General features: G+C 47.5%; 1 protein-coding gene across 7 annotated transcripts in view; it reads right to left on the bottom strand.

Moving 5' to 3' along the window:
• Positions 1-1,564: 1,564 nt before the first annotated feature.
• Positions 1,565-23,798, bottom strand: part of CCDC149 (coiled-coil domain containing 149) — a 96,766-nt gene continuing 74,532 nt past the window's right edge. For 5 of the 7 annotated variants that reach the window (XM_047855853.1, XM_047855849.1, XM_047855851.1 and 2 more), the window contains 3 exons: positions 16,063-16,139; positions 8,579-8,695; positions 1,565-2,195 (listed from right to left, as the gene is read on the bottom strand). In XM_047855853.1, the coding sequence (XP_047711809.1) occupies positions 1,762-2,195; positions 8,579-8,695; positions 16,063-16,139 (628 nt within the window). In that variant the 3' untranslated portion in view covers positions 1,565-1,761. Of the gene's footprint in view, positions 2,196-5,895; positions 7,987-8,578; positions 8,696-16,062; positions 16,140-23,798 lie in introns of those variants that run through there. The other 2 variants (XM_047855854.1, XM_047855855.1) reach the window with 2 other exon arrangements.

Here is a 23,798-nt window from a genome sequence, read left to right as displayed (position 1 = left end):
GGTGGGTCTGGAGAGCGGGGAGGCGCTGAAGCGCAGACGGATGAAAGGGGCATCGGGGCCTGACGGGCAGGGGCAGGTGGTGTGTCCAGATCCCAGCTCCTGTGTCCAGGGGCAACAGAGCACCGACTCGGCCGTGCCACCTCTCCCACTACTGGGGTGACCTCTAAGCGAGCGGGAAGAAAGCAGCGGGAGGTCCGCCCAGGCGCCCACGCTGGACCTTCTTGCCTACACTCCGCTCTCCTGCAGGCTAAGGCAGCACACGGCACAGCAGAGTAACGCCGCAGATGAGACGTGGCAGGGAGGTATCAGGGTGGGCCGGCCCTCCCCGCCCTCCCCCTCCCCCCCTCCCCCTCCCCCCCCCCCCCACCTGGAATCACAAGCGTGCTATTGACAGCTGATACTTCCGAGGAATTTTCAACTTTCCCAGCTGGGGAGCCTCTCTTTTTCCTGCAGGAGAGTCTCTCCAAGGAGTGATTCTGGTTCTCAGGGGGTGTTTGGAGCTTTGGGATCTGGTTATCGGGCCTTTCTGGGGAAATGAACGGAGTTCAGCAGAAAGAAAGGTCTATCATTCGACGAGCCTCTAATTTCCTGTGGCTCCAGATGCCACCTGCAAGAGCTCATTTGATCCCTAAGGAAAGAACCAGGAGGGATGATATCTCCCCTGTTCCCACCCTTGGTGCTTGGCCCCACAGTCCCCCTTAAACGGGCTGTCATGAAGTTATCTTGTTTTCCTCTCTCTCTCTCCACCCTAGGGCCACCCGCTCTGTGTCTTGTCTTTAAAATCCCAGTACGTGGCGGCACAGAGGAAGCGAGGTGAAGGGTTCAAGGTTTCAGGTGGCACAGGGAACTGCTTATCTTGCCCTAACCCTACACGGCCATAAAACCCTACAGGCAGCGCAGGTTGAGTGGAGAGAACCAGCATTTCCAGGTTCTGGCTCTTATCTCATCTCAGAAACAAAAAATCAAAACACCCCTGGAGTCCCCTTCCTTGTCTTCTTATCCCCCCCCCCCGCTCCCCCTCCCCCCCCCCCCCCCCCCCAGCCCCACTCCATCAGTCCAGGTCGATTAATCCTTCAGAATTACAGGCTGGAAAACTCAGCTCTAGCAGTCAGCAAACAGGGCTCAACAGGGGCTGTGGATTTCAAACCGGAAGCCCAGCCTTCTGAGCCTGCTTAAGCCCCTTTCCACCTGCCAGTCGGGGCCGTGACAGACAGGGCTGCGGGCAGGGTGCCAAGAACACCCGTGCTGGGAGGCCTTACGGGGCCCTGACATGATGAGGCGGAGCCGTGGGCCCTCTGGACCCATTACGCTCAATTACACCTTTCTCTCCAGCCGCCTAACCATTACAAAGACAGGGGCCTGATTAAAAACCCCATCCCTTTCAAGCTCTTCCCATAATCTTGATCGACAACATTAAATGCTAATAGAAAAACATCTTATCTCTAATAAAACAAACGCCGACAGAAAGACGGATGCCAAAACCCAGCCGTGTGGGGGACACGATGCTGCGCCCGGCCGTGTTCACCGCAGCACATCTTCGGCACAAAGAGAGGACACCGGGAAGCTTGAGGACCGGCATTTAATAAATCGCACTGTGCTGGCATCATCAGCATGTTCAGTTTGCAAGAGGACCTGTGTCCCTTCTCACTTGCGGACTTGGAAGTGTTTTAGGAGAGAGTCGCCTCCGAAAGCTGCTCCGATGCTTGATTCTTTACCGTCCCCCGTGCCTCTGACGCGACATCGCGGGGATCCCTTTCCCCTTCATGTTTTCACGGGGCTCCTCCTGCCTGCACCCTCCAGGGTCTCCTTGCTGTCCTCCGCGGCGGAGGCTTCGGCCGCTGCCTGGCTGGACTCAATGGGGCCCTGGCAAGATTTGGGGGCCTCCCCCCTAGAGGTCAGGCCCAGCGTGGCTGTCCCCATCTCGTTCCTCTGAGCCTCCCCGGGACCCGCTCTTCTGGCCCCTTCTGGTTCTGCCTCTGCCTGTGCCTCTGTCAGGTTCGTGATTTCCCTTCCAAGCCTGTTCATTTCTTCTTCCTCAGAGGGTACCTGCGGTAATGAAGGATGAAAGGGGTTGCATTGGTTCCCGTGGCTCTGGTTTGCCGGGGAGCTGATGGCGGGCCTTCCCGCGTCCTCGGGTGCTGTCAATGCCTCGGTGGCGGCACGACTTTCATCTCGTTCTTGCGTCTGAATCTCCCCTGAAACAGACCCGGGACAGCATCACACCTCTGGCAGGAAGTCAGCCCTCACTCCCTCTCTCCTCTCAACCCCAGGCCCACGTCACAGGGGCTCTCAGGTAGAACATGCTGCTGGCGGGGGCCATGGGACCCACATCAGAAAAGAAAGCAGCCGCTCTGTGTCATTCACGGAGGGAAAGGGAGCCCTTGGCCACGTCCGTAACCATCATTTCCGTGTGCCGTTAAATATCTAAATCGAGGCAGGTTTTATAGATGCTGCAGCTCAGGAAAGACCTGGGACCTTTAGTAATGACAAGAGGTGCTGGCTGCCTTCAGGGCAGGAAAGAGAACAGTTGGGAGGGACTTAGGGTCCCCCATCACCCTTTCTCCATCAGCACCTCATTCTTCGATGCAGAGAGCTGATGTTTCCTCAGTTTCAACAACATGCTATGTATAAAAGAAGCTTTAAGCTCCCTACGCCTCCTAACTAAATTGTTCCACCAAACTTCTCTAAATGACAGAGATTGTCGAGTTCAACTGGAGGGGGATGGATGGCAGAGAACGGGGTCCTGAGGACTGGTACCCAGCCCCATTTTCCTATTCATCGCTTTGTGATCAGGAGGACCCATCTGGTCTCCTTTCCTCAGACACAAAATGGGGGGGGGGGCGGGACTCTGACGTCCCTTCCAGACTGCAGGATGGAGACCCACTTGGGGAGCAGCTTCTTAGCACCCGATCATGTGCGCTCCACGCCAGACTCTGAGGCCCCCAGAAGTCAAGATTTTCTTAGCTCTCAGACCAAACAGTGGTGAAACGCATGCAAGAGCCTCACAGGGCTGATTTCAGGGGCAAGGGGCCTGGGGGGAACACTTCCTGGTACCCATAAGGGGGCCCGAGAGGAGTCTTACTGCGATTGGGCTGGCATCAGACACATGCAAATATTTTCAGGCTGACAGCTGGCATTTGGGGAAACTGGGGGACAAATGAGGGCAGTTAGAGGGAGTTGACCTTTTTTTTTTTTTCTTAAGTTTATTTATTTATTTTGAGAGTGAGTAGGGGAGGGGCGGAGAGAATCCCAAGCAGGCTCCACACTCTCAGCTCGGAGGCCAACTCAGGGCTCCAACTCATGAACTGTGAGATCATGACCTGAGCCGAAATCGAGTCCAACACTCAACCGACTGAGCCACCCAGGCGCCCTGAGAGTTGAGCTGTTCTGACCATGTGCTTTCCTGCTTAGAACCTTTCACTGGAGGCTTGCTGCTTTTAGGATAAATTTTCATTCCTTTCACTTAGGTCTTTGGCAGGATCCTAACTGATGAGTTCTTGCTTCAGTCCCTAGCCTCAGTTCCCACGTTTCTTTCACTTCTGTGCATTTTATGCAGGCACCTTTGGTTTCTCCCTCTCTAAAGTGAATCGTACCGGCTAATGACCTTTAGGTGATTTTCTGTGCTGGGCTGAGTGCTCAGCGTTTTACATGTTTATCTTATTCTAGAATACAAGCAGGAGCCTCACCTGACCTGTTCACAGTGCCTGGCACATGCTAAGCACTCAAGAATGTTTATAAACAGTCCCTCACTTTCCTTTTTCTCTTTTGATGGAAGTATAACTTACATAAAAATGTGCAAATCATTATGTCTACAGTTCACTGAATTTTTACACTGTGAATGCGCCCACGGAAGCAGCGGCCGGGACAAGAAGCAAAATATGACCAACCGCAGTGCCCCTCATCTCCCCCAGCTGTGTCTGCGCCTCCGAGGGAGCTTTGTACTTTTTACTTTTTTACCCCTAACTTGTTACTTATGTATAATTAGCTCATAAAAAATCACCTGAAGTATAAAATCTTACCTGATTAATTTTTAAACTTTGTCAATTTTTTTTTTAAATTAGCATTTATTTACCTTTGAGAGAGAGACAGAGACAGAGGGTGAGCAGGGGAGGGACAGAGAGAGAGGGAGACACGGAATCTGAAGCAGCTCCAGGTTCCGAGCTGTCACCACAGAGCCTGATGCGGGGCTTGAGTCCATGAACCGTGAGATCATGACCTAAGCCGAAGTTGGGTGCTTAACCGACTGAGCCACCCAGGGGCTTCAAACTTTGCCAGTGTTCTATAGTGGGTACTCACCAGATAGCTGATTAAATGTTTGAATCCGTGGACACACATATGAATAAATGAGTATATTAGTACATATGTGTAAATGTCACACATAAATAAATGAGAGCAACCACTGAATTTACGGTATTTGTTTAGGCTGTAGTCAGGTTGCTACCCTAAAAGTTCTTAAAATGGCACTCTCAGAAAAAAAGATCTCTAACTCACGCAAACGTTTAGTGGCATCTGAGGTAGCTCAGGGAAGCAATAACATAATTTCCATACTAACGAAAAGAAAATTTTTATGGTTGTTGTACGGGGGTTATGGGAAACACCGAGTCAAAACGAGCAAGTTTCCAGCATCATGCAAGGAGCTGTATTCAAAAGGAGTAAATTACGGTCCTTTCTGCAGTTAGATTTTTCACCAACGTGAGATGAATAAACTCCGTCTGGAAATTACTCTTATGAAATTACTCCTTCCAAGACACTTAATAGTATATTCTGGTGCCCCTGAAAAATTAATTAACCTTACCCGTAACAACCTAACCCCTAAACCATTCGCGGTGTTTTTACTGTGGGTCAGGTTAATCTTCTCTACCTTAATTTACATCTAAGTGAGGGTGGTCTAAATTACATGGGGGCCTTTTGGTCGCCGGTACTTTGCCTCGTGCCATTTCTTTAGATGACATTCTGCTCATGTCCAAACGCATGAATCTTTTTTAAAATGGCAAACCTCTGAGATTACCAGGGAGAACTTTTCAACCTTTTTTTTTTGGCTGGGGATTGGGGGGGGAAGCGACATTGCTGTCATCCTTAGAGGTCAAAACACAGAGGCAAGAGGGGGATGGGCGAGGCTGTGGTTCTCCCGTTTGGTCTGATCAGGGATTTTGTTTGTTTGTTTGTTTTTCCTGAGAATGTCTGGATTTTCAGAGCCTGAGGACCATGAAAACATAGGCGCCAGGCTCTGCCCAGGATTAGATTATAGGTCAACAGCAAGATTTTTCAATCCTCTCCTCCCTTGTTATCCAAAAGATGTCTAAAAAGTATGCGCAAGTCATTGTCAGGAGACAAAGAAAAGTTCCCGAAAATGCCACAAACGCTGATCTATGTAACTAGGACCTCCGCTCCTTGCTGGAGGTGCAAAACCTGCCCTTAAGTCTGGGTTTATGGAATGTTGACTCCTAAACTGTGCCGAGTTTTGGTTTCCCCTTGAGAACAGACATGTTGCACTGCCATTTCCATGAAAGAAGGATTTTTGAACTGGTTCGGCATGGGAAGATATTATTAGAAAATAACAGTAATTATTCTGTGCTGTTTTAGCATGCAGAACTAGTATCATTAATCCTTACTAATAACAAACACGTGTCAATAACGGTGACGCAATCGACCGGTAGAATTGCTTCATGGCGTAAATAGTAAGGAAAGAAAAAATGTTTTCTCAAAAAGATGAAGAAATAGGGGCGCCTGGGTGGCGCAGTCGGTTAAGCGTCCGACTTCAGCCAGGTCACGATCTCGCGGTCCGTGAGTTCGAGCCCCGCGTCAGGCTCTGGGCTGATGGCTCGGAGCCTGGAGCCTGCTTCCGATTCTGTGTCTCCCTCTCTCTCTGCCCCTCCCCCGTTCATGCTCTGTCTCTCTCTGTCCCAAAAATATATAAAAATGTTGAAAAAAAATTTTAAAAAAAGATGAAGAAATAGTAGCTCTTTGTAGAAAGGCTGTTAGGCTCCTAAAACCGTGTCACCCTTGCACATTGGCCCAAAGGGGACATTCGTCTTCTTTTGTTAACTGATCTCTGACGGGCTTTGTCCTCCCAAGTGTGGGCTTCTTTCAGTTGGAATTAATCAGAGATGCGGTGGGGATGAGACCTTCCCAGACGCTGACAGCCGCTACGCAAATGCTTCCTTGTTCCTACCGCACTGGTGAAGGACGGGGTTGGAACAATGAGAGGTAATGATGGAACTCTGGAAGCTATCATTTTGAATCAGGCCATTACTTATGCTACCCTTGTGAAAATCAAGCCGGGTCTCATGTTCCATTTCAATTTCTCAGGCCTGGTCTACGCCATACCACCCTGAACGCGCCTGATCTCGTCAATTTCGCAGGCCTGGGCCCACCCACCCAGGGGCTAAACAAGCTCAGAGCAGATAGAGGGTTTTGGATCCAGTGTGGACACTGGACGCTGGCACGGGGTGACCATCAGCCAAGCCACGTTCCAGACTGCACCGGACCATGGTGTGTTACGGGCCAGATCTGCAAACAGCCACGTGCTGCTGGCTGGAAAGACCCGGCCTTGCCTTCTGGCCAATATGAAACCCACCCGAGTTGGGGATTCTCTCCAAGAATTCTCCCTGCGTATGCTTGGGGATCCTCTTTATTGAAATCCCAGACCTGTCCAATTCTTCCCATTCCATGCACTATTATAAGTGATTGAGACAAGCTTCAAAATACAGCTGTACCCAGTGAGCCTTGCCGAGCCCAGCTCAGATTAGCAGAACTGCTGGTCTGACCCAAAGACTCATGATTAATAATACATAGTAGTTCCTTTCAGCCCTAGGTTTTGGGGTGGCTTGTTACACAATGGTAACAACTGTTTCCAACTGGTTAGTACAGCTCAATAAAAGCACAGTTTTCAAGTCAGATAATCATCAGGTCAGAAAGACAGGGTAGGCCAGTTTGCCGGTTACGATTTCAAGTGGGAGACAGTGGGGAGCCACCGAAGATTTCAGAGCAGGGTGCGCAGGTGTAGGAGAGCAGTGCTCCAGAAGCTTTACCCTACAGCACAAGGGAGGAGGATGGGAGTGAAGTAGGGAGGGTCCAGAAGACAGGGAAACCGGATGGAAGCCCTGCAGAGGAAGAAAAGAGGGTTGAGCCAAGCCAGAGGTGGGAGGAATGGAGGTGGGAGAAGGTCTGAAGAAGAGTGGCCACAGACCAGATGCGATGAGGAAGGAAAGCTGACGGGGGTCGATGAGGACTCCAAAGGCAGCTGCAGAGCCGAGAGGGTGGCAAAAAAAGGGAGGAAGCGTGGAGAGTTGGTGACGGCATACTTGAGAAGCCCACAGAATATTCAGGTGGTAAAGTCTGGACTTTGGCAAATAAGGGACTGTAACTCTGCAGATGGGACCCAGCTGGAAAAATATTTCGAGAATATTTTCATAGCGCTGATGGTTGCAGACATGACTCAGAGCGAGAGGAGACGGAGAGAAAATACCGGAATTGGGGAGAGACCCTTGGCTCCTGCAAGCTGGGTATGTGAGTTACGTGCTACTGTGCCACAAGTTAACTCAAAACGTAGCAGCTGGAGACTCAGGAGCCTGGGAGCAATTGATCGGGGTGGCTCTCATTAGCGGTCTCTCATGAAGCTGTCACCAAAATGTTAACTGGGGTTGTTGTCATCTGAACGCTTGACTGGGGCTGTGGATTCTGCTTCACGGCTGGTGGCTGGGAGGCCTCAGTTCCAGACCGCATGAACAGCACGTAGGACTGCTTGGGTATCCTCAGCACATGGCAGCCGGCTTCCTCCAGGGAGGATGACTCAAGACAGAGACAGAAAGGAAGACCCCGTATGTCTTTTATGACCCAGCCTAGGAAGTCACATAAGGTTACTTGTGCCTTGTATTCTATTAGTCACCCAGATTAACCCTGATACGATGTGGAGGGGAATATGCGAGGGCATGAATCCCAGGAAGTGAGGATCACTGGGGGCCATCCTGGAAGCTGGCGATCACACTAGGGATAAAAAAGAAGACAGACGAAACTTGGAAAGATAGGAAGGATAGTTTAGCTGGGGAAACAAGACTGCCACTTGGGAAGATAGCTGTATCTCACATTGTGAGATGGGCCCCTCTGGCACCCTCAACGGTACCTTTAAAACTCTCTGCCTCCGGAAAGTGTGTCTGGTAGAGGAGAAGCTTTTATTCTGCATTTAAATGATTCCCAGGACACTTAACCTGTGCCAGACAATGGGCCAAGATTTCCCTGAGGTTGGCACCATCATCTCACCATTCTATGGGTAAGGAGACGTGCAGAGGTCAGAAGTCCCACTTCTCAGAGCCAACACAATATGGGGTTGGAATATGAGCCCGACCTGTTCATATCCTGAGCCCTTTCTCTTAACCTTGATGCCACTGTTCTGAGTCCAGAGGCCTGCATTCTTTGGCCGGAAGCTCCAAACAAGACAGACCCACAGAAACAACAACAGGAAATGCAAGGAATGACCCCACGGGGCCACAGAAGGGGTAGGAAGGGGAAGAACTGATGCCCACTGAGCCCCTCCTCTGTGATCAGGTAGAGACAGAGAAATCAAGGTGTGCTTACTGACCGTCCTTGGAATTCGTTTTGTTCTCAGCAGGCTGCTCGATGAACTTCAGCAGGGGAGACCTTGATCTCTGTATGGTGGGAACAGCGGGGTCGCCGAACAGTATGGTGTCCTTGCCCCCTGTCGTGGAAAAGGGGAAAATGGACACAGGATGTCACCAGTGTGGTTATAGTTACATTCACCCCACACAATGGACTGGCCGTTTGGGTGAACAAGGCACTTTCTTTAATCACAGGCCATGCCGTGGAAGGGGAATGGCTGACCGGCCCCTTCTGTAGCGTGACGACCAGGCAGGGAGGTGCAGGGTCAGCTGTCTCGTGTCCTGAGAGTCTGCTGGGACATGGCTGCCAATAAATGCCACCGTTTGTTATGTTGGCCACAAGCCGAATGGCTTTGGTCTGGGTTAGGTGAGAGCACGGATAACCACTGCGGGGTGTTCGGGAGTGCAGGCTCTGGGACTGCCACACGGTTTGTGTTCTGGACCCCGCCACTTGCTAGATGGCTGACTTCAGACAAGGGACTTAAGCCTCGGAGCCTTCCTCTGTAAACTGAGGAAGGACAGCACGCACCTCGCCGGATAGTTGTGATGAAATGAACTGACTCGTGTGAAGCACTTAAGCATTTCATTAGCGCTCAGTGAATGTCACATCTTGAAATTATTACTTTGCAGTGTAGACAGCTACATACACTCTAAACCCTTACACTAGGGGCGCCTGGGGGGCTCAGTCGGTGAAACGTTCGACTTTGGCTCAGGTCATGGTCTCACGGTTTGTGGGTTCAAGCCGCAAGTCGGGCTCTGTGCTGACGGCTCAGAGCCCGGAGCCTGCTTCGGATTCTGTGTCTCCCTCTCTCTCTGCCCCTCCCCCCCCCCCCCACTTTGTCTCGCTCTGTCTCTCAAAAATAAATAAATGTAAGCAAAATTTTTTTTAATTAAAAAAAATAAACACACTCTACTTGCCATGTACACTACATTTGATTTATTTCAATTTGATCATGTAGGCTGAGTGCTAACTCTGTCATGTGGAAGATAGTGTCAGGTCCCCCAAATTATCACAGCTAAACTTTCACTTACAACATCTAGTCCCATACTGGCCAAACTCTTTCATCTATTAGGAACTTGTAGTATGAACTCCCTAAGTGGATAGAGAAAGTTTGAGGAATGAAGAAGACCATTACAACTCTATTGTTGAGGCCATGGCAAGTTCTGGAAGTTAGGAGCAGGGAAGTGTGGCTTTGGACACAGTGCGGCTCATGGACACAGACACACAGACACAAAACACGTGGACATAAAGGGACACTGCCCAGGGGTCAGGAGGGCACGCCAAGCAGAATCTGATCCCAGACTTCTGTCCACGAGGCCTTGTGATTCTGAGGGTGGGAACTGCAGTGCCCAAAATGAAAACCCCAGGGCTATGGATCCAGCCTGCTTAGCAGTCCAACTTTGAGCAAGACCTTTCCTTTCTTTCTTTCTTTCTTTCTTTCTTTCTTTCTTTCTTTCTCTTTCTTTTCTTTCTTTCTTTCTTTCCTTTCTCTTTCTTTCTTTTCTTTCTTTCTTTCTTTCTTTCTTTCTTTCTTTCTTTCTTTCTTTTTCTTTCTTTCTTTCTTTCTTTCTTTCTTTCTTTCTTTCTCTCTTTCTTTCTTTCTTTCTTTCTCTTTCTTTTCTCTCTTTCTTTCTTTCCTTTCTCTTTCTTTCTTTTCTTTCTTTCTTTCTTTCTTTCTCTCTTTCTTTCTTTCTTTCTTTTTGGACAGTGCTAATTTTATGCCACTTTATTATTTTTTTAAATATATGAAATTTATTGTCAAATTGGTTTCCATACAACACCCAGTGCTCATCCCAAGAGGTGCCCTCCTCAATACCCATCACCCACCCTCCCCTCCCTCCCACCCCCCATCAACCCTCAGTTTGTTCTCAGTTTTTAACAGTCTCTTATGCTTTGGCTCTCTCCCACTCTAACCTCTTTTTTTTTTTCCTTCCCCTCCCCCATGGGTTTCTGTTAAGTCTCTCAGGATCCACATAAGAGTGAACACATATGGTAGCTGTCTTTCTCTGTGTGGCTTATTTCACTTAGCATCACACTCTAAGCAAGACCTTTTCTAACTCCAAGCTACTCAGTCTCTCTGGGGCTCACATCAGGGGCCCTAAAGCTCTGTGAGTTTACTCTGTTTCAGCCTCAGCAGATATAGAATGGTATTTCTATAAAGATGCTCCCTCCCTCAGAGAACCAGCTGAACCTTGGACTGCACCCCTGAGCCCTCAGTTTGTTTACAATACTGGCTTCCCAGTAGGGAACTTCATTTCCAAGACTGTAGTAGAGAGTCCGGCATATGGGAGGTGCTTAATAAATAGCTGATAAGTGTCTGGATAAATGGGTGATGGGTTCTTGGGACTTCTGATGTCTTGGTGGGCACAGGTGCCTGCTGCTGCCTCGGGCAGATGGCATATGTTGTTAGCAGCCACAGCACTCTGGTGTCTGCTGAGGGTCATCCCAGGAGAACAGAAATCTGATAGAAGCTGATCCTGAAGCTCCCCACCAGCACAGCTAGTGTCTGATGTGGAAAAAGCTCCAGAATCTTCAGGGACACAGTCTGGAGAAGTGTCCCAAAGAGAACTGTAGATGTACAGGTTGGGATATTATTAAGAGGCCCTCAGATGAAATAAACACCATCAGGTCTCCCTTTGTGCTGCAAAGATCCAATCTGGGAACACTTTGAGGGATTAGTGGTTACTATGAACCCATAGCAGATGCCTCAGGGTGAACTTCTTTTGCTTCTCTCCATCAAGGCAACAGTTACTGTCTTCAAGTTAGGAGCAGGACTGCGTTTCTTGAGCTTTCTCTAGCAGGTAGACCCGTCCTTGCAGGAAGAGACACACTCTGCCACTCTGTGTCCCAACCAGTCTTCCAAGTCCCCTCTGCCCTGGCGGCCGAAGAATCAGAATTACTGACTGAGCTGGGAGCTGGGTGCAGCCGAGTGACTAAGGTGGCCTGAGGGCCACCTCCTCCTGGCATGAGGAATTCTCTAGGGTGCAATGTCTCTGTGGCCCTCTCCAGCCACAGAACATCATCCTTTCCACAGTGGCTCCTCAAAAATGCTGGAGCCAGCACCATGAAACCTCTCCAAGAGTCTGAGCAACAAGCATTAGCAAAGGGAAACTGAAGCCATCACTCTCCATGGCCAACCAAGGTGGGGGTTGGGGAGAAGACAAATACTTCCTGAAATTCCTGCCTGGAGAGATCATTTCCTGATCTGGAGGTCAAATGCCAAGATTTTGTCATTCCTGCAGCGTTTGAAGGATTCAAAGGCTTCTCAGAAGGCAGTCCTATCGTTTCTAAGTCTGGATTCCATCTATGCTGATGAATGTGAGCTCTAATCTGATGGTCTGCTGTCTCATTGTTTCATTTTGATGCCTCCACCCGGAGGAGGAGGGGTGAGGCCAGGTGACCCACAAGGAGTCAGACCACAGGCGGTGTGGAAGGCCACAGAGGCACCTCCGTTTGCTGGGCGTGTGAATGTCTGGGAGCGCTCTTGATTCCCTGTAACACAACATCCCTCTCTCCCTTCTCCAAAGTGTGCCAAGTACTTTCAAAATGCACACTTTCCTCCTCAGGCTGATGCTTAGAGTGGAGAAGAGGGAAGTAAAATGAAAAACTCAAGGAGCCAGGCTCTGCTCTTGCCAGGTTTTTTTCTGGTTTAGTGTTTCTCTTCAGAGCAGGAGCTCGTCCAGGAAACCTCCCCTCAGAGCTCCCAAGCACCAACCCCCCTCCCTGCAGAGGCCAGCAAAGGGCTGGAGGGCTGAGGCTGGGGGTGTCATTCCCTCCTGGGGGACCAGGTCAGCATCCCTTCCTTCTCGCAGGAGCCCCATGCCTTTCTGCCCCGTAGGAACCGATTAAATAGTCTGGAGTGCCCTCTCCTATCCAGATGATTTCTCCATGCAGGCTGTACTGTTGTCGAACTTGCCTTCCCAGCAAGATCCCAAACCTTCCCCAGTTCTATCAAACGACATCAAGAACTACGTATTGTGGGCGCAGAGAGTGAGAAGGGAGGAGAAGAGACTCAGAGAAAACTCATTGCTTGCTCAAAGCCCAGCGGTGATCCTGGCGTGGAGTGAGGCGGAATTCACCACAGTCCCTCGGAGTCTCAGGGCAGACTCTTCTGGCTCTGAACGCCTCTTCTCCAATCCACTTTGCTTTGAAATCCAGTCCCCGGGTGATCTGACTCACCCCATTCTTCTCTTCTCTGAACTGCAGGTCCCCAGGACAGGTGGAAACACCTGAGTTCCAATACCGGCCTTGGTGGCTGTAGGTACCCTTGTAATTCCTGAGCCTTTGTTTCCTCATCAAAAATGGAGGGGGTTGGACTAGATCAGGAAAGGGAAATGTTTTCTCTCACATGGCAACTCGGACCAAGAGGTGGCTTCCTGGGAAGCCAGTGGGGATGTCTGTTCTGAAGGCCACATATGAGATCAGTATGGAAGAGTCATGTGATTGATTAGTAATGTCTGCCGCTGATGTGGGAATGGGTGTGTTCTAATATACACCAAGGATTTGCCATCCTTGAACCCTTTGCTCTCAGCTGTCCTTCCAGATCTGACATTTGATGACTCTTCACATCGTTCACTCACACACACTAACACCTTTGTCACTCAGCACTTAGTTATAGATCACTGCGTGCTTTCTTCTCATTGCCACATGTGTGTGCATCTTGCTGCCCTAATGGGACTATGGGTTCTTGGAAGGGGGCGAGGGGCATGTCTAGAATGCCCCGTACAGAACTGAATTCACACAGGTGCTGCTCAAAAAGGTATCAACATGCTGATGGGCTGATATATTGGAGAAGACACTGATCCTTTCAAGATGCTAGCAAATAAGAGAGAGCTAGCAATTCTCTGGAACTACCGGGACTCAGTCCCCTCCAGGTGGCTGAAACACTGATATGGCTTCACCCTGGGGAGGGGAAGAGGAGGAAGAGGTGGAGAAGAAGAAAGGAAGAGAAGGAGGTGGCGGGGGGGGGGGGTGGTGGGAAGAGGAGAGACGGAGAGAGGAAGGAGGAGAGTGACCCGTGCTCCACTGTTTGGTGTGTTAAAAGCACACCGTCAACAATGAGCAGATAGAAGGGCCTGATTGGATTCGTATTGCAAGAGGCCCTTCCCTTGTATTTCTCACCAGCGTTTAGAAATGATCGCAAGCCACGCCTCATCGTAACATCCTTCACAAGTGTACCAGAGCAGCTCTTTCCCTTACATTAAACTGTATCAGGATCTGGGGAATCCCCACCGTTTTTTGTTTTTTTGTTTTTTTCCTGTCCTCTCACTTTGTGTCTATGTGGGGGCCGGATACTAGAACGAACACGGCCATGGCATAAAATCCATTTAGCTGGGTCCCTGAAAGCTAATTTTACCGTTCAATATTTGCTTTGTACTAATTGAATTCTCTATTTCAATTGACTGCTCTAATCAGAAAAGTGCAATGATACATAGAGAATGCATTCCTATTTATTTACATGCAGGGGTGTTATTAATGCACTGCTGATACCAGACCCAAACACAGATATTTTAAATAGAACATACTCCCGAATCCTACTGAAACATTGTAGCTCAGGCCTTCAGGCAGCAAAAAAGAGGAAAGAAAGAATTGTTAGTGCATAATACAGCCATTCTAACCCAGACCAAACATCACCAGAGAGAGAGAGAGAGAGAGAGAGAGAGAGAGAGAGAGAGAGAGAGAAAATTCTCGGCATTCCTTTACTTATTCAACTTCCATCTTTTTACATAAATCGTAGAAATAAAACATTGTGAAATTTCACTAAATCACTTGGAGAAAAAAAAAAAGTCAAAACTCCAGTACAGGCACAGAAATAGCAATCTGACTGCACAAAATAAACGATAAATTTGCCTGTGTTGAAATTCAATGCGATGAAAGAAAGGCCTTCAGAGAAGATCAGGTTTTAACTGCATCAAAAGGTTCTTGTGCAAAATGGATCATTCAAATCCCCAGAATGGCACTTGCCACTAATTAGTTCTGTTAGGTCTTTTGACATCAAGTTCAAGGAATCTCTGCTAAAAATGCCAATTTATGAAACGCACTTGCAGACAAACTAAGGCAGCTATTCAGGTTTACATTAGGAAAACGTGTCGTCCACGTCCCTGTGGCAATTATCATTTCTCACACGTTACCGGGAAGCAACTGATATGATTCAAGGGTACAGGAGGCTGGTTTGTGCAGAAAGGTTAAGTAACTAAAAATATGTGTACAATGTTGCTTCTAGGGAAAGAGTGGGTGGTGGAAAATGATAAATACAAGTTTCTGGAGAGTTTAAAGCAAAGGGGAATAGCTGACGGGGGTCTCACGAAGGGGGTATTTTATCAAGACAAAGAGGATAAATATAGCTAATTAAAGTGAGGCATCAGAGTTTCCTCACACAGAGTACAATTGTGGGGGAAAATCTCCAAAGGAAATTCTGATTTTCTTTTTTTTTTTTTAATTTTTTTTAATGTTTATTTATTTTTGAGACAGAGAGAGACAGAGTGCAAGTGGGGGAGGGGCAGAGAGAGAGGGAGACACAGAATTAGAGGCAGGCTTCAGGCTCTGAGCTGTCAGCACACAGCCCGACGCGGGGCTCAAACCCACAGACCACGAGATCATGACCTGAGCCGAAGTCGGACGCTTAACTGGCTGAGCCACCCAGGGGCCCCAGGAAATTCTGATTTTCAAGCTGCACAAACAAACAGGATAGGGGAAGAGAGGGGAAGAAGGTGCAACTAACTGTTAGCTCTTATATGCATTTTTAGGAATGATAAATAGAATAAATGTTTGTCAGTTCTTATATTCAGTTTTAGACTGATGAGTAAATTGTACAAACCTTTGTACATTCTTATATTCCTTTTAGGGATCATACTTAAAACGAACAAATCTTGGGGCATCTGGGTGGCTCAGGTGGTTAAGCATCCGACTCTTGACTTCCGCTCGGGTCATGACCTCACAGTTCGTGAGATCGAGCACCATGTTGGGCTCTGCGCTGACAGCGTGGAGCCTGCTTGGGATTCTCTCTCTCCCTCTCTCTCTCTGCCCCTCCTCTGCTTGCTCTCATGTGTGCTCTCTCTCTCTCTCAAAATAAATAAACTTAAAAACATAGAATAAAATGAACAAATCTTTATAAGATACCTATGGGTAAAAAAAAAAAAAGAAAAGAAACAATTTACTACACTCACAAAGGTGAAAAATAAAGCATACACAGACACATACAATGACAATTTCTGAATTTAGGTCAGCGAAACTTTGTAAGTCCATAGATGGGAATTTGTATATTTATTGAGTTTTCCTGATTGTTTTCCAAAATTGATGGCTTCTAAGTTTAAAGTGCTTGTAGATTTCTCCACAACGATCTTCAAATAAAAGGACATTTAAAAAGTAGAATCTTCTTTGCAAATTATGTGAGGGCTTCCTTAAAAAAAAAAGGAGAGAAAAGAATTTTCATGAAGCTCTGCTTACCTGGAAGACTCCACAAACCAGAAACTTCCAGAGTTCTTAACTTTTTCTCCAATTCAGCCACACGATTCCCTAGGATTCTGGAAAATGAGAGAAAATGGCAACAGACAGATTAATGAGTATCTTATCAGCTCTCAGGGCTGTGAGCAAGCTACTTGGGAAAACGCCCTAGCGCCCTGATAGAAAATGTTTTGATATTTAAGGTATATGCAAAAAAAGTGTGTGTGTGTGTGTGTGTGTGTGTAAAGAATATATATTATATTCATATACATTCTATTGAAAGTACATATGAAAACATATAAAAACGAGTGATTAAAAAATACTAAAATGTTGCCATGCGAGTCCTCTCCCACGTGAATTATTCCATCATTGCCCAAATATTTTACACAATTTCTAGGGAATTTCTCATTGCTAGAGATTACAATTCATTTTGAATACCCTTAGTAGTTGGGGTGCCTGGGTGGCGCAGTCGGTTAAGCGTCCGACTTCAGCCAGGTCACGATCTCGCGGTCCGTGAGTTCGAGCCCCGCGTCGGGCTCTGGGCTGATGGCTCAGAGCCTGGAGCCTGTTTCCGATTCCGTGTCTCCCTCTCTCTCTGCCCCTCCCCCGTTCATGCTCTGTCTCTCTCTGTCCCAAAAATAAATAAACGTTGAAAAAAAAAATTAAAAAAAAAAAATGAATACCCTTAGTAGTATCACAGCTGATTCTCTGAGAGTGGATCTGAGTTCTGGAAACAACCAACTCTAACAAATAAGGTGGGTGAACATGCTTGGTAAAGTTGCTTTGAGTCAATAAAACAGTAAGATCTGCCTTCTTATACCTAACCTACGTCTTCCTGACGTCCCCACCCTTATTACCTAGCGTAATGCCTGGTTGATGGTAGGTGTTCGAGAAACATATTTGATTACACAAAATGCCTTCCTTTTTTCAAGGCCTGTAATTATCTGTGGACGGAATTAAGAAATAGGCATTGCAAAAGAACTTCTAGCAATTGCAGAATCACTAGAAGAATTAATTATATTGCTTTCCAAGGTGACCATTCTGGCTCATTGTGCCATATAGGTTCTAGAATGTAGATCTAAAAGATTATGCTGTTTACTTGGAGGCCAAACTTGGTCTACATGCATGGAAAGACATAAATGTGGGCATATATTCCCCATGTTTCACTCTACGTGACATTAAACACAGTTGGGAAATGATTCCATAGTCATCTAAAACTTCAATCACTTTCCATTGGCCTGGAAATTGAAAAACCAGTCTTTATATTATTTGGGGGATTTTCTTGACCCTGCTGTGCTAACATGATGCGGAAATCACCTTCAAGGTAAAGTTTCGATTCCTTTCAGCAGGAGAAATCAGAATGCCAGAATTGTTCTCCTACCTCTCTTTATATTCCAGAGATAGCTGCACACACCCACATACACACAGAGGCATGAATATGTATATATCTGCACGTATATATATGGCTTTGGATGCGTCTTTATTTTACCTGAATTGACTTGCAGCATCTTAATTAATATTCTCTTTGAGTTCACGGAAAACTCTGACGTTACTAGATGTGGTTTTCTTCATCTAGGTACCTGGAGCTTTTCTTCTTTTCCTTAAGTCTTAAATTCTGCGAGGTCTTTATCAATTACTTTCCATTTTCACCCTATTTGTTGGGTCTATTCTGCTTTCGTGTCACCGACCCTTCAATAAACACCATTCTTCGTAATCTCGCTTTCAATATTTTGCTCAGACCTTCTGATCCAAGCTCCCTTTTCACCAGTTGATGGGTTTGAGATGCAATCACGGCAGAGTTCAAGCTGATGCCTGTTTCTTAACGAGATCAGATCATCTGTGTGTGGCTGCCTCTTGGAAAACAGAAGATAAGGCTTAACTCTTCTGTGTATACTGAAGGATGCCATCAGAACAACGTCTGAAGGCGTGGTGAAGAGACATTTGGTTCTTTCTTTACTGATGTTCCCGGATAACACAGACCTGTCTCCCAGAAATGGGCTGAGGCGAATTTGCTGGTGTCCCCTACTTTGAGGGACCCTGCTTGTTTGTCAGCAGTGACTGTTCTCTTTGGCCTGACATAGGCATCTGATACAGAGCTGGAGGTAATAAAATGGACCAAGTGGAAACTGTACTGGTAGCAATGGTAGCAATAACGTCATCAATAACAATAGCAACCACACCACTGTTAACATGAACAGCAGAACTAATCTTTCCCGAGTCCTGGGTATGAGTCAGAGCCCGTGCTGAACACTTATTGAACTTACGTGATCTCAGCTGACCTGACAAAAACCCTGCGGGGTACACTGTATTATTATCTTCTTTTTACACATGGACCCTAAGGAACTTGCTCAAGGACACGCAGTTTATCTTCAAGGTGTATCTTTTGCCCACCCCCAGCGCTCTCTTCCAGCCCATCCCACTCGATTACTCCCATTGGGGGACAGAGGCGCAGAAGTTAGTTAACGTGCCTGAAAGCACAAGCAGGACTCGGCTGGTGATGAATCTGGATTTGAAGTCACAACTCGGTTTGTTGCCAAAGTGCAGGCTCTTAACCAACACCTAACAATGGCACTTTATTTTTTTATTTAAAAAAAATTTTTTTTTCAACGCTTATTTATTTTGGGGACAGAGAGAGACAGAGCATGAACGGGGGAGGGGCAGAGAGAGAGGGAGACACAGAATCGGAAATAGGCTCCAGGCTCTGAGCCATCAGCCCAGAGCCTGACACGGGGCTCGAACTCACGGACCGCGAGATCGTGACCTGGCTGAAGTTGGACGCTTAACCGACTGCACCACCCAGGCGCCCCAAACAATGGCACTTTAAAACAAGCACTCTTGCGCCAGGAACTAGTACTCTTTAAAAACTGTTCACGGAGCACCTGGGTGGCTCAGTTGGTTAAGCATCTGACTCTTGGTCTCAGCTCAGGTCATGATCTCATGGATGGTGAGATCAAGCCCTGCATCAGGCTCTGTGCTAACAGTGCGGAGCCTGCTTGGGATTCTCCGTCTCCCATTCTCTCTACCCATCCCCCACTCCCTCCCTCTCTCTCGCCCCCTCTCTCAAAAATAAATAAACATTAAAAAAACAAGTCTTAAACACTGTTCGTAATTGAAATATGGATGCAGCCGGGCTGACCCGAACAATATAACCCAAGATTCCTCAAATGACAAAAAAGGCTTTTCCTTGTTGGCTTCCCATTTAACAAATATGGCAGGGCGTCCACTGAATGTGGTGTGGTGCAGGGAGACCGGCGGCGGTATGCAGAGATGAAGACAGCAAAGTAGGAACAGGGTCCCTTGAATTCAATTAGACCGATTCAACGCACGATTATTGAGGCGGTAGGGGATGATGAAGGGAAGCAGCCTGGGTCCCTGTATTTGAGGGACTAAAAGTCTGGTGGGAGACAGACGTGTACACACAGAGACACGCGTACAGAGCCTGTGGAAGGTCTGAATCACATTTATCAATCACTTATCCTCTTCTAGGTACCCCTCTAAGCACTGCACAGATATTATCTCCCTTAGCCCTTTGCAACAACCAGCGAGGCAGCCCTTAGTAAGTTTAGTTTGTATGTGAGGGAACTGAGATTCAAAGAGGTCAGCTAACTTGTCCAGGGTGACACAGCTGGTAAGTGGAAGGTCCAGAATCAGAACCTGGCCCTGAACGTACACAAGCACTTACGGAGAACTGCAGACAAGAAGTGGAGTCAAGGAAAGACGGATCCAGAGTGGTTTTCAGGGACTCGGCTCACGAATGATCTTGTTGCCATGTTGAGAATGGTGAGACTTTTATACACTGGCAACAGGGAAAGATTGGAAGGTTTTAAGCAGAGAAGCAGCATAATGGCGTTTGGGGAAAGTATTCTTGATGTGGAGTTGAGAATGAACTGCACCAAGTATGAGCAGGAACAGAAAGACCAGTCAGAAGGGTGGTGCCCAAGTCAGCGATGGTGGGGGCCCCAAACAAGCCACTGGGGATGTGGGAAGTCAACCAAAAGGAGAAACAACATGGAGGTGGGTGAGGAATTTGAAGTGCCGACAGGATATCCATGTAGACAGCTGGCCACGTGGGAGAAGGAAAGTCTGGGAGTGCATAGAGGACCACGTAGGCTGGGGAGTAGGTCTGCTCACCAGCAGAGTGTGAGAAGCCAGAGGAATAGGAGTCTCGAGTACCTCCCACATGAGGGAAGAAGGGACTCGAGAGGCACAGGTAGACCGGGAAGAGGAGAACCAGGCAAGGTGGGACCTGCAAGCCAAGAGGAGACAGTGTTCCAGGTGGGACGGTGTGGTCAATATTGCCTCATTCTAGAAAGCGGTCACACTGGCTGAAAAAGTCCACCGAGAACATGTGCCCGACCCTTGAGAGAGATGTTTTAGGATGGTGGAGAGGGTGAAACCCAGAATCCAAGTGACAGGGTTGAGAGAAGCAGGCCAGGAGAAACTTTAGGCGGTGAATACAGATGACTCTTCAAGTAGTTTAGCAGGGAATGGAAGGAGACAGCTAGGGCAGTAGCTCGAGGCATAAACAGGCTTGAGAGAGGTGTTTTTGTGTTTTGGGGTTCTTTTTTTGTAGGATGGGGGAGATTTTAAAATAAGGTTTTTATTTAGCTATGGTTTGTTTAAGGGGGGGATTTCGGCATATGTTTGCCTAGTAGTCTAGGAAATTCCCCAAGATGCCAGGCCTCTAGACAGATTTTCAGTAGTAGTTTCTGATAGTGACAACCTCATAGGAGATCTGCAAAGACAGAACTAACTCAGGAGCTGACCACCACGGTACATCTGCTCTTGCTCTGCAGACAACACAGGGAGCAGAAATTCCAGAGTGAGGGCCCCCGGGGAGAGCCTGGTCCAAAGAGGAAGAAGGGACTATGGCTCTACACACGCCTGGCAATAACCCTGCCCCCACCTCCCCCTCAGGGAGCCTCCTTTTGAATCTCCGCTCTGATCCATGAGAGCTCACCCTGCTATAAATATCTTGAACTTCCAAGCTACTTGCCATTGGCCAGGGAAGGGGCGGCGCAATAAAAACAGTGTGAGCACAGCAGGAAGGGTAGTGAGAGACCAGCGTGTCCTTATTTATTCACCACCACCACCACCACCAGCACCCAACCACCGGCAAAGCGTTGCCTGGAAAACTGAATGTGGCGTTCAGGAAAATAGGACTTCAACACCTGCCCCTTCCACGACTGCTTTGCTACCTGTTGTTAGGTCACATGAACCTCATCCCTTCTTTGGCAAGCGTCAGACAACTGCCAGCTCTTTGGTGATAAGCACCTCAAGCCAAATTGGATTCATCAGTTCTTCAAGATGGCTCCCACTGGGCCTTCTCCAAGTGGGGGGAAACTGTCAGGCAGCGGAAGGCCAGTAGGGGGAGCACACGCTTACAGAACAGAATATTCTCACAATGCTCCACCAACACAAAACTATTTTATTACTTTAGTCACAAAGGGCCCACTCAACGGGGATAACAGCAAGCAGACCAAGTTCAGATTCTATTCCTAGTTCCCACTCCATTTGTTGTCTAAGTTCCTTTACATGCTCCCAAATAAAACATTTACTGAAAGTATGAAACTTAAGACCTTCTAAGTATTAAAAATGGCACATTAGGTACTTTATGTACTGATATGAAGCAATTTTCAAGATCTATTGTTACAGGGGAAAAAAGGCAAGGTGCAAAACAGTGAAAAAAATGCTTTTTGGTGAATACTAGCTACCATTTGTAAAAAGAAAGAAGGACGGAAAGAAAGAACAGAAAAGAAAGAATATCTCTATATAAATATACATGAGTATTCATATGTGTCTATATAAATATATTATACACTTATTTACATATGCATCCTTGGAAAGGATACGTAAGAGATAAGAAATGGTGGTTTCTTCCAGGAAAGGAGTTGGGTGGCTGAGTGATAGTAGTAACCAATAGACATATTGTTATTTAACCTTTTAAAATTTGCACCACGAGATGGCACAAAATTATTAAACAATAGTTGAAAATGAAAAGGTGCATTACAACAAAATCAAACCTGGCAAAAGGAACATGTCTGTTTTTCAACAGAGGGTGAGAGCCCACGGAGCCTGGGGGTGTGCTGGCTGTGCGGGTTATGGTAGGAACGCGTTAGGGAATCAGTCTGTCCCAACAGGTAGGAGTGTCAGGCTGATGGCTTGGGGTCCCTGAGTTTGGCAGGCAGCGGGACTCCGCTTTAAAAGTCCAGCCTTTTCCTGAAACCAATATCACACTATACGTTAATGAACTAGAATTTGAATAAAAACTTGCAACAAACAAGCAAAAAAATAAAAGTCCAGCTTTTAAGTGGAGGCTTGTGATGTGTTCAGCTGGAGGGCAGGTATGAGAGTGCTGGGGCTGGAGGTTGTGCAGGAGGAACTGGGGTCTGAGGCTGGAGGATAGATGGGAAGGTCTTCCCAGGGAACAAGTGATAGTCTGGTGGGGACAAAGCAGGGGGGCAGGGGTGACGTGTGCACTGAAGGCCCATGGCAAGGACTTGAAATACATACTGAATGCGTGAAAACCATGAAGAGTATTAAGGGAGTAGGAACAGGGGCGCCTGGGTGGCTCAGTCAGCTGGGCGTCCGACTTCAGTTTAGGTCATGATCTCGCGGTCCGTGAGTTTGAGCCCCGCGTCGGGCTCTGGGCTGATGGCTCAGAGTCTGGAGCCTGTTTCCGATTCTGTGTCTTCCTCTCTCTCTGCCCCTCCCCTGCTCATACTCTGTCTCTCTGTCTCAAAAAAAAAAAATAATAAAAATAAACCCTTAAAAATGATTTTAAAAAGGTGGGGGGGAATAGGTACAAAGGATTAGAAGATAGTTTCGTCATCCATTCATTAAATAATCATAAGCACCTACTATGGGCCCAGCACTATTCTACGTCCTGGGAGAGACCAGTGATTCTAATGGATAAACATTCTGGTCTTGGAACAGCTTCAACCTGCATGATGTGGAGGTTTGTGGAGCTGGGATGTCAGGATGGGGGGAAGACCCCATTAAATATTCTTCCAATCATGCTTTAAATGGCTGCATAATATCCTCTCTTAGTCCTAACCAGTCTCCAACATAAAAATACTTGGGTTGTTTCTGTTCTTTTTCCCTCTTATAAACAAATCCATGGTGAACACCTTATGTATGCATCTTAGGGAATCATTCTGATCTTTTTTCCCTTTGGATAAATTCTTAGATGCAGACCATGTAGGTCAAAGGGCACAAGCACTTTGAGGGTTTTTTTTTTTTTTAGTTTATTTTATTATTATTATTATTATTATTTTTTTTTTTTTTTTGAGAGAGAGAGACGGAGAGAGCAGCGGAGGGGCAGAGAGAGAGAGAGGGAGAGAGAGAATCCCAAGCAGGCTCTGCATTGTCGGCACAGAGCCCCACACGGGGCTCACACTCATGAACCGAGATCATGATCTGAGCGGAAATCAAGAGTCAGACGCTTGACTGACGGAGCCACCCAGGCACCCCTGAAGGGTCTTAAAGCGAACTAAGGAATGGACGGCCCAGAGCTGATACTTGGTGAATGTGAGGAGCTGAAGGGTATCAGGGGGAAGCTGTCAACCTAGCAGCTGGCCATGTGGGTCTTGCTCTTGATGGTGAGGTGGGGACATGACTTCTGAGAAGAGCCTGAAGAGAGCCAGAGGTAAAGATGGGGGGGGGGGGGAAGGATGCCCCCCTCCCAGGTAGGGAAGAAGAGCAGAAGACCTGGCAGAGGGAATGCCTTGGCAGCTCAG

The sequence above is a fragment of the Prionailurus viverrinus genome, chromosome B1, assembly GCF_022837055.1.
Source record: "Prionailurus viverrinus isolate Anna chromosome B1, UM_Priviv_1.0, whole genome shotgun sequence".
NCBI classification, from domain to species: domain Eukaryota; kingdom Metazoa; phylum Chordata; class Mammalia; order Carnivora; family Felidae; genus Prionailurus; species Prionailurus viverrinus.
This window is presented reverse-complemented; position numbering and strand designations above follow the sequence as displayed.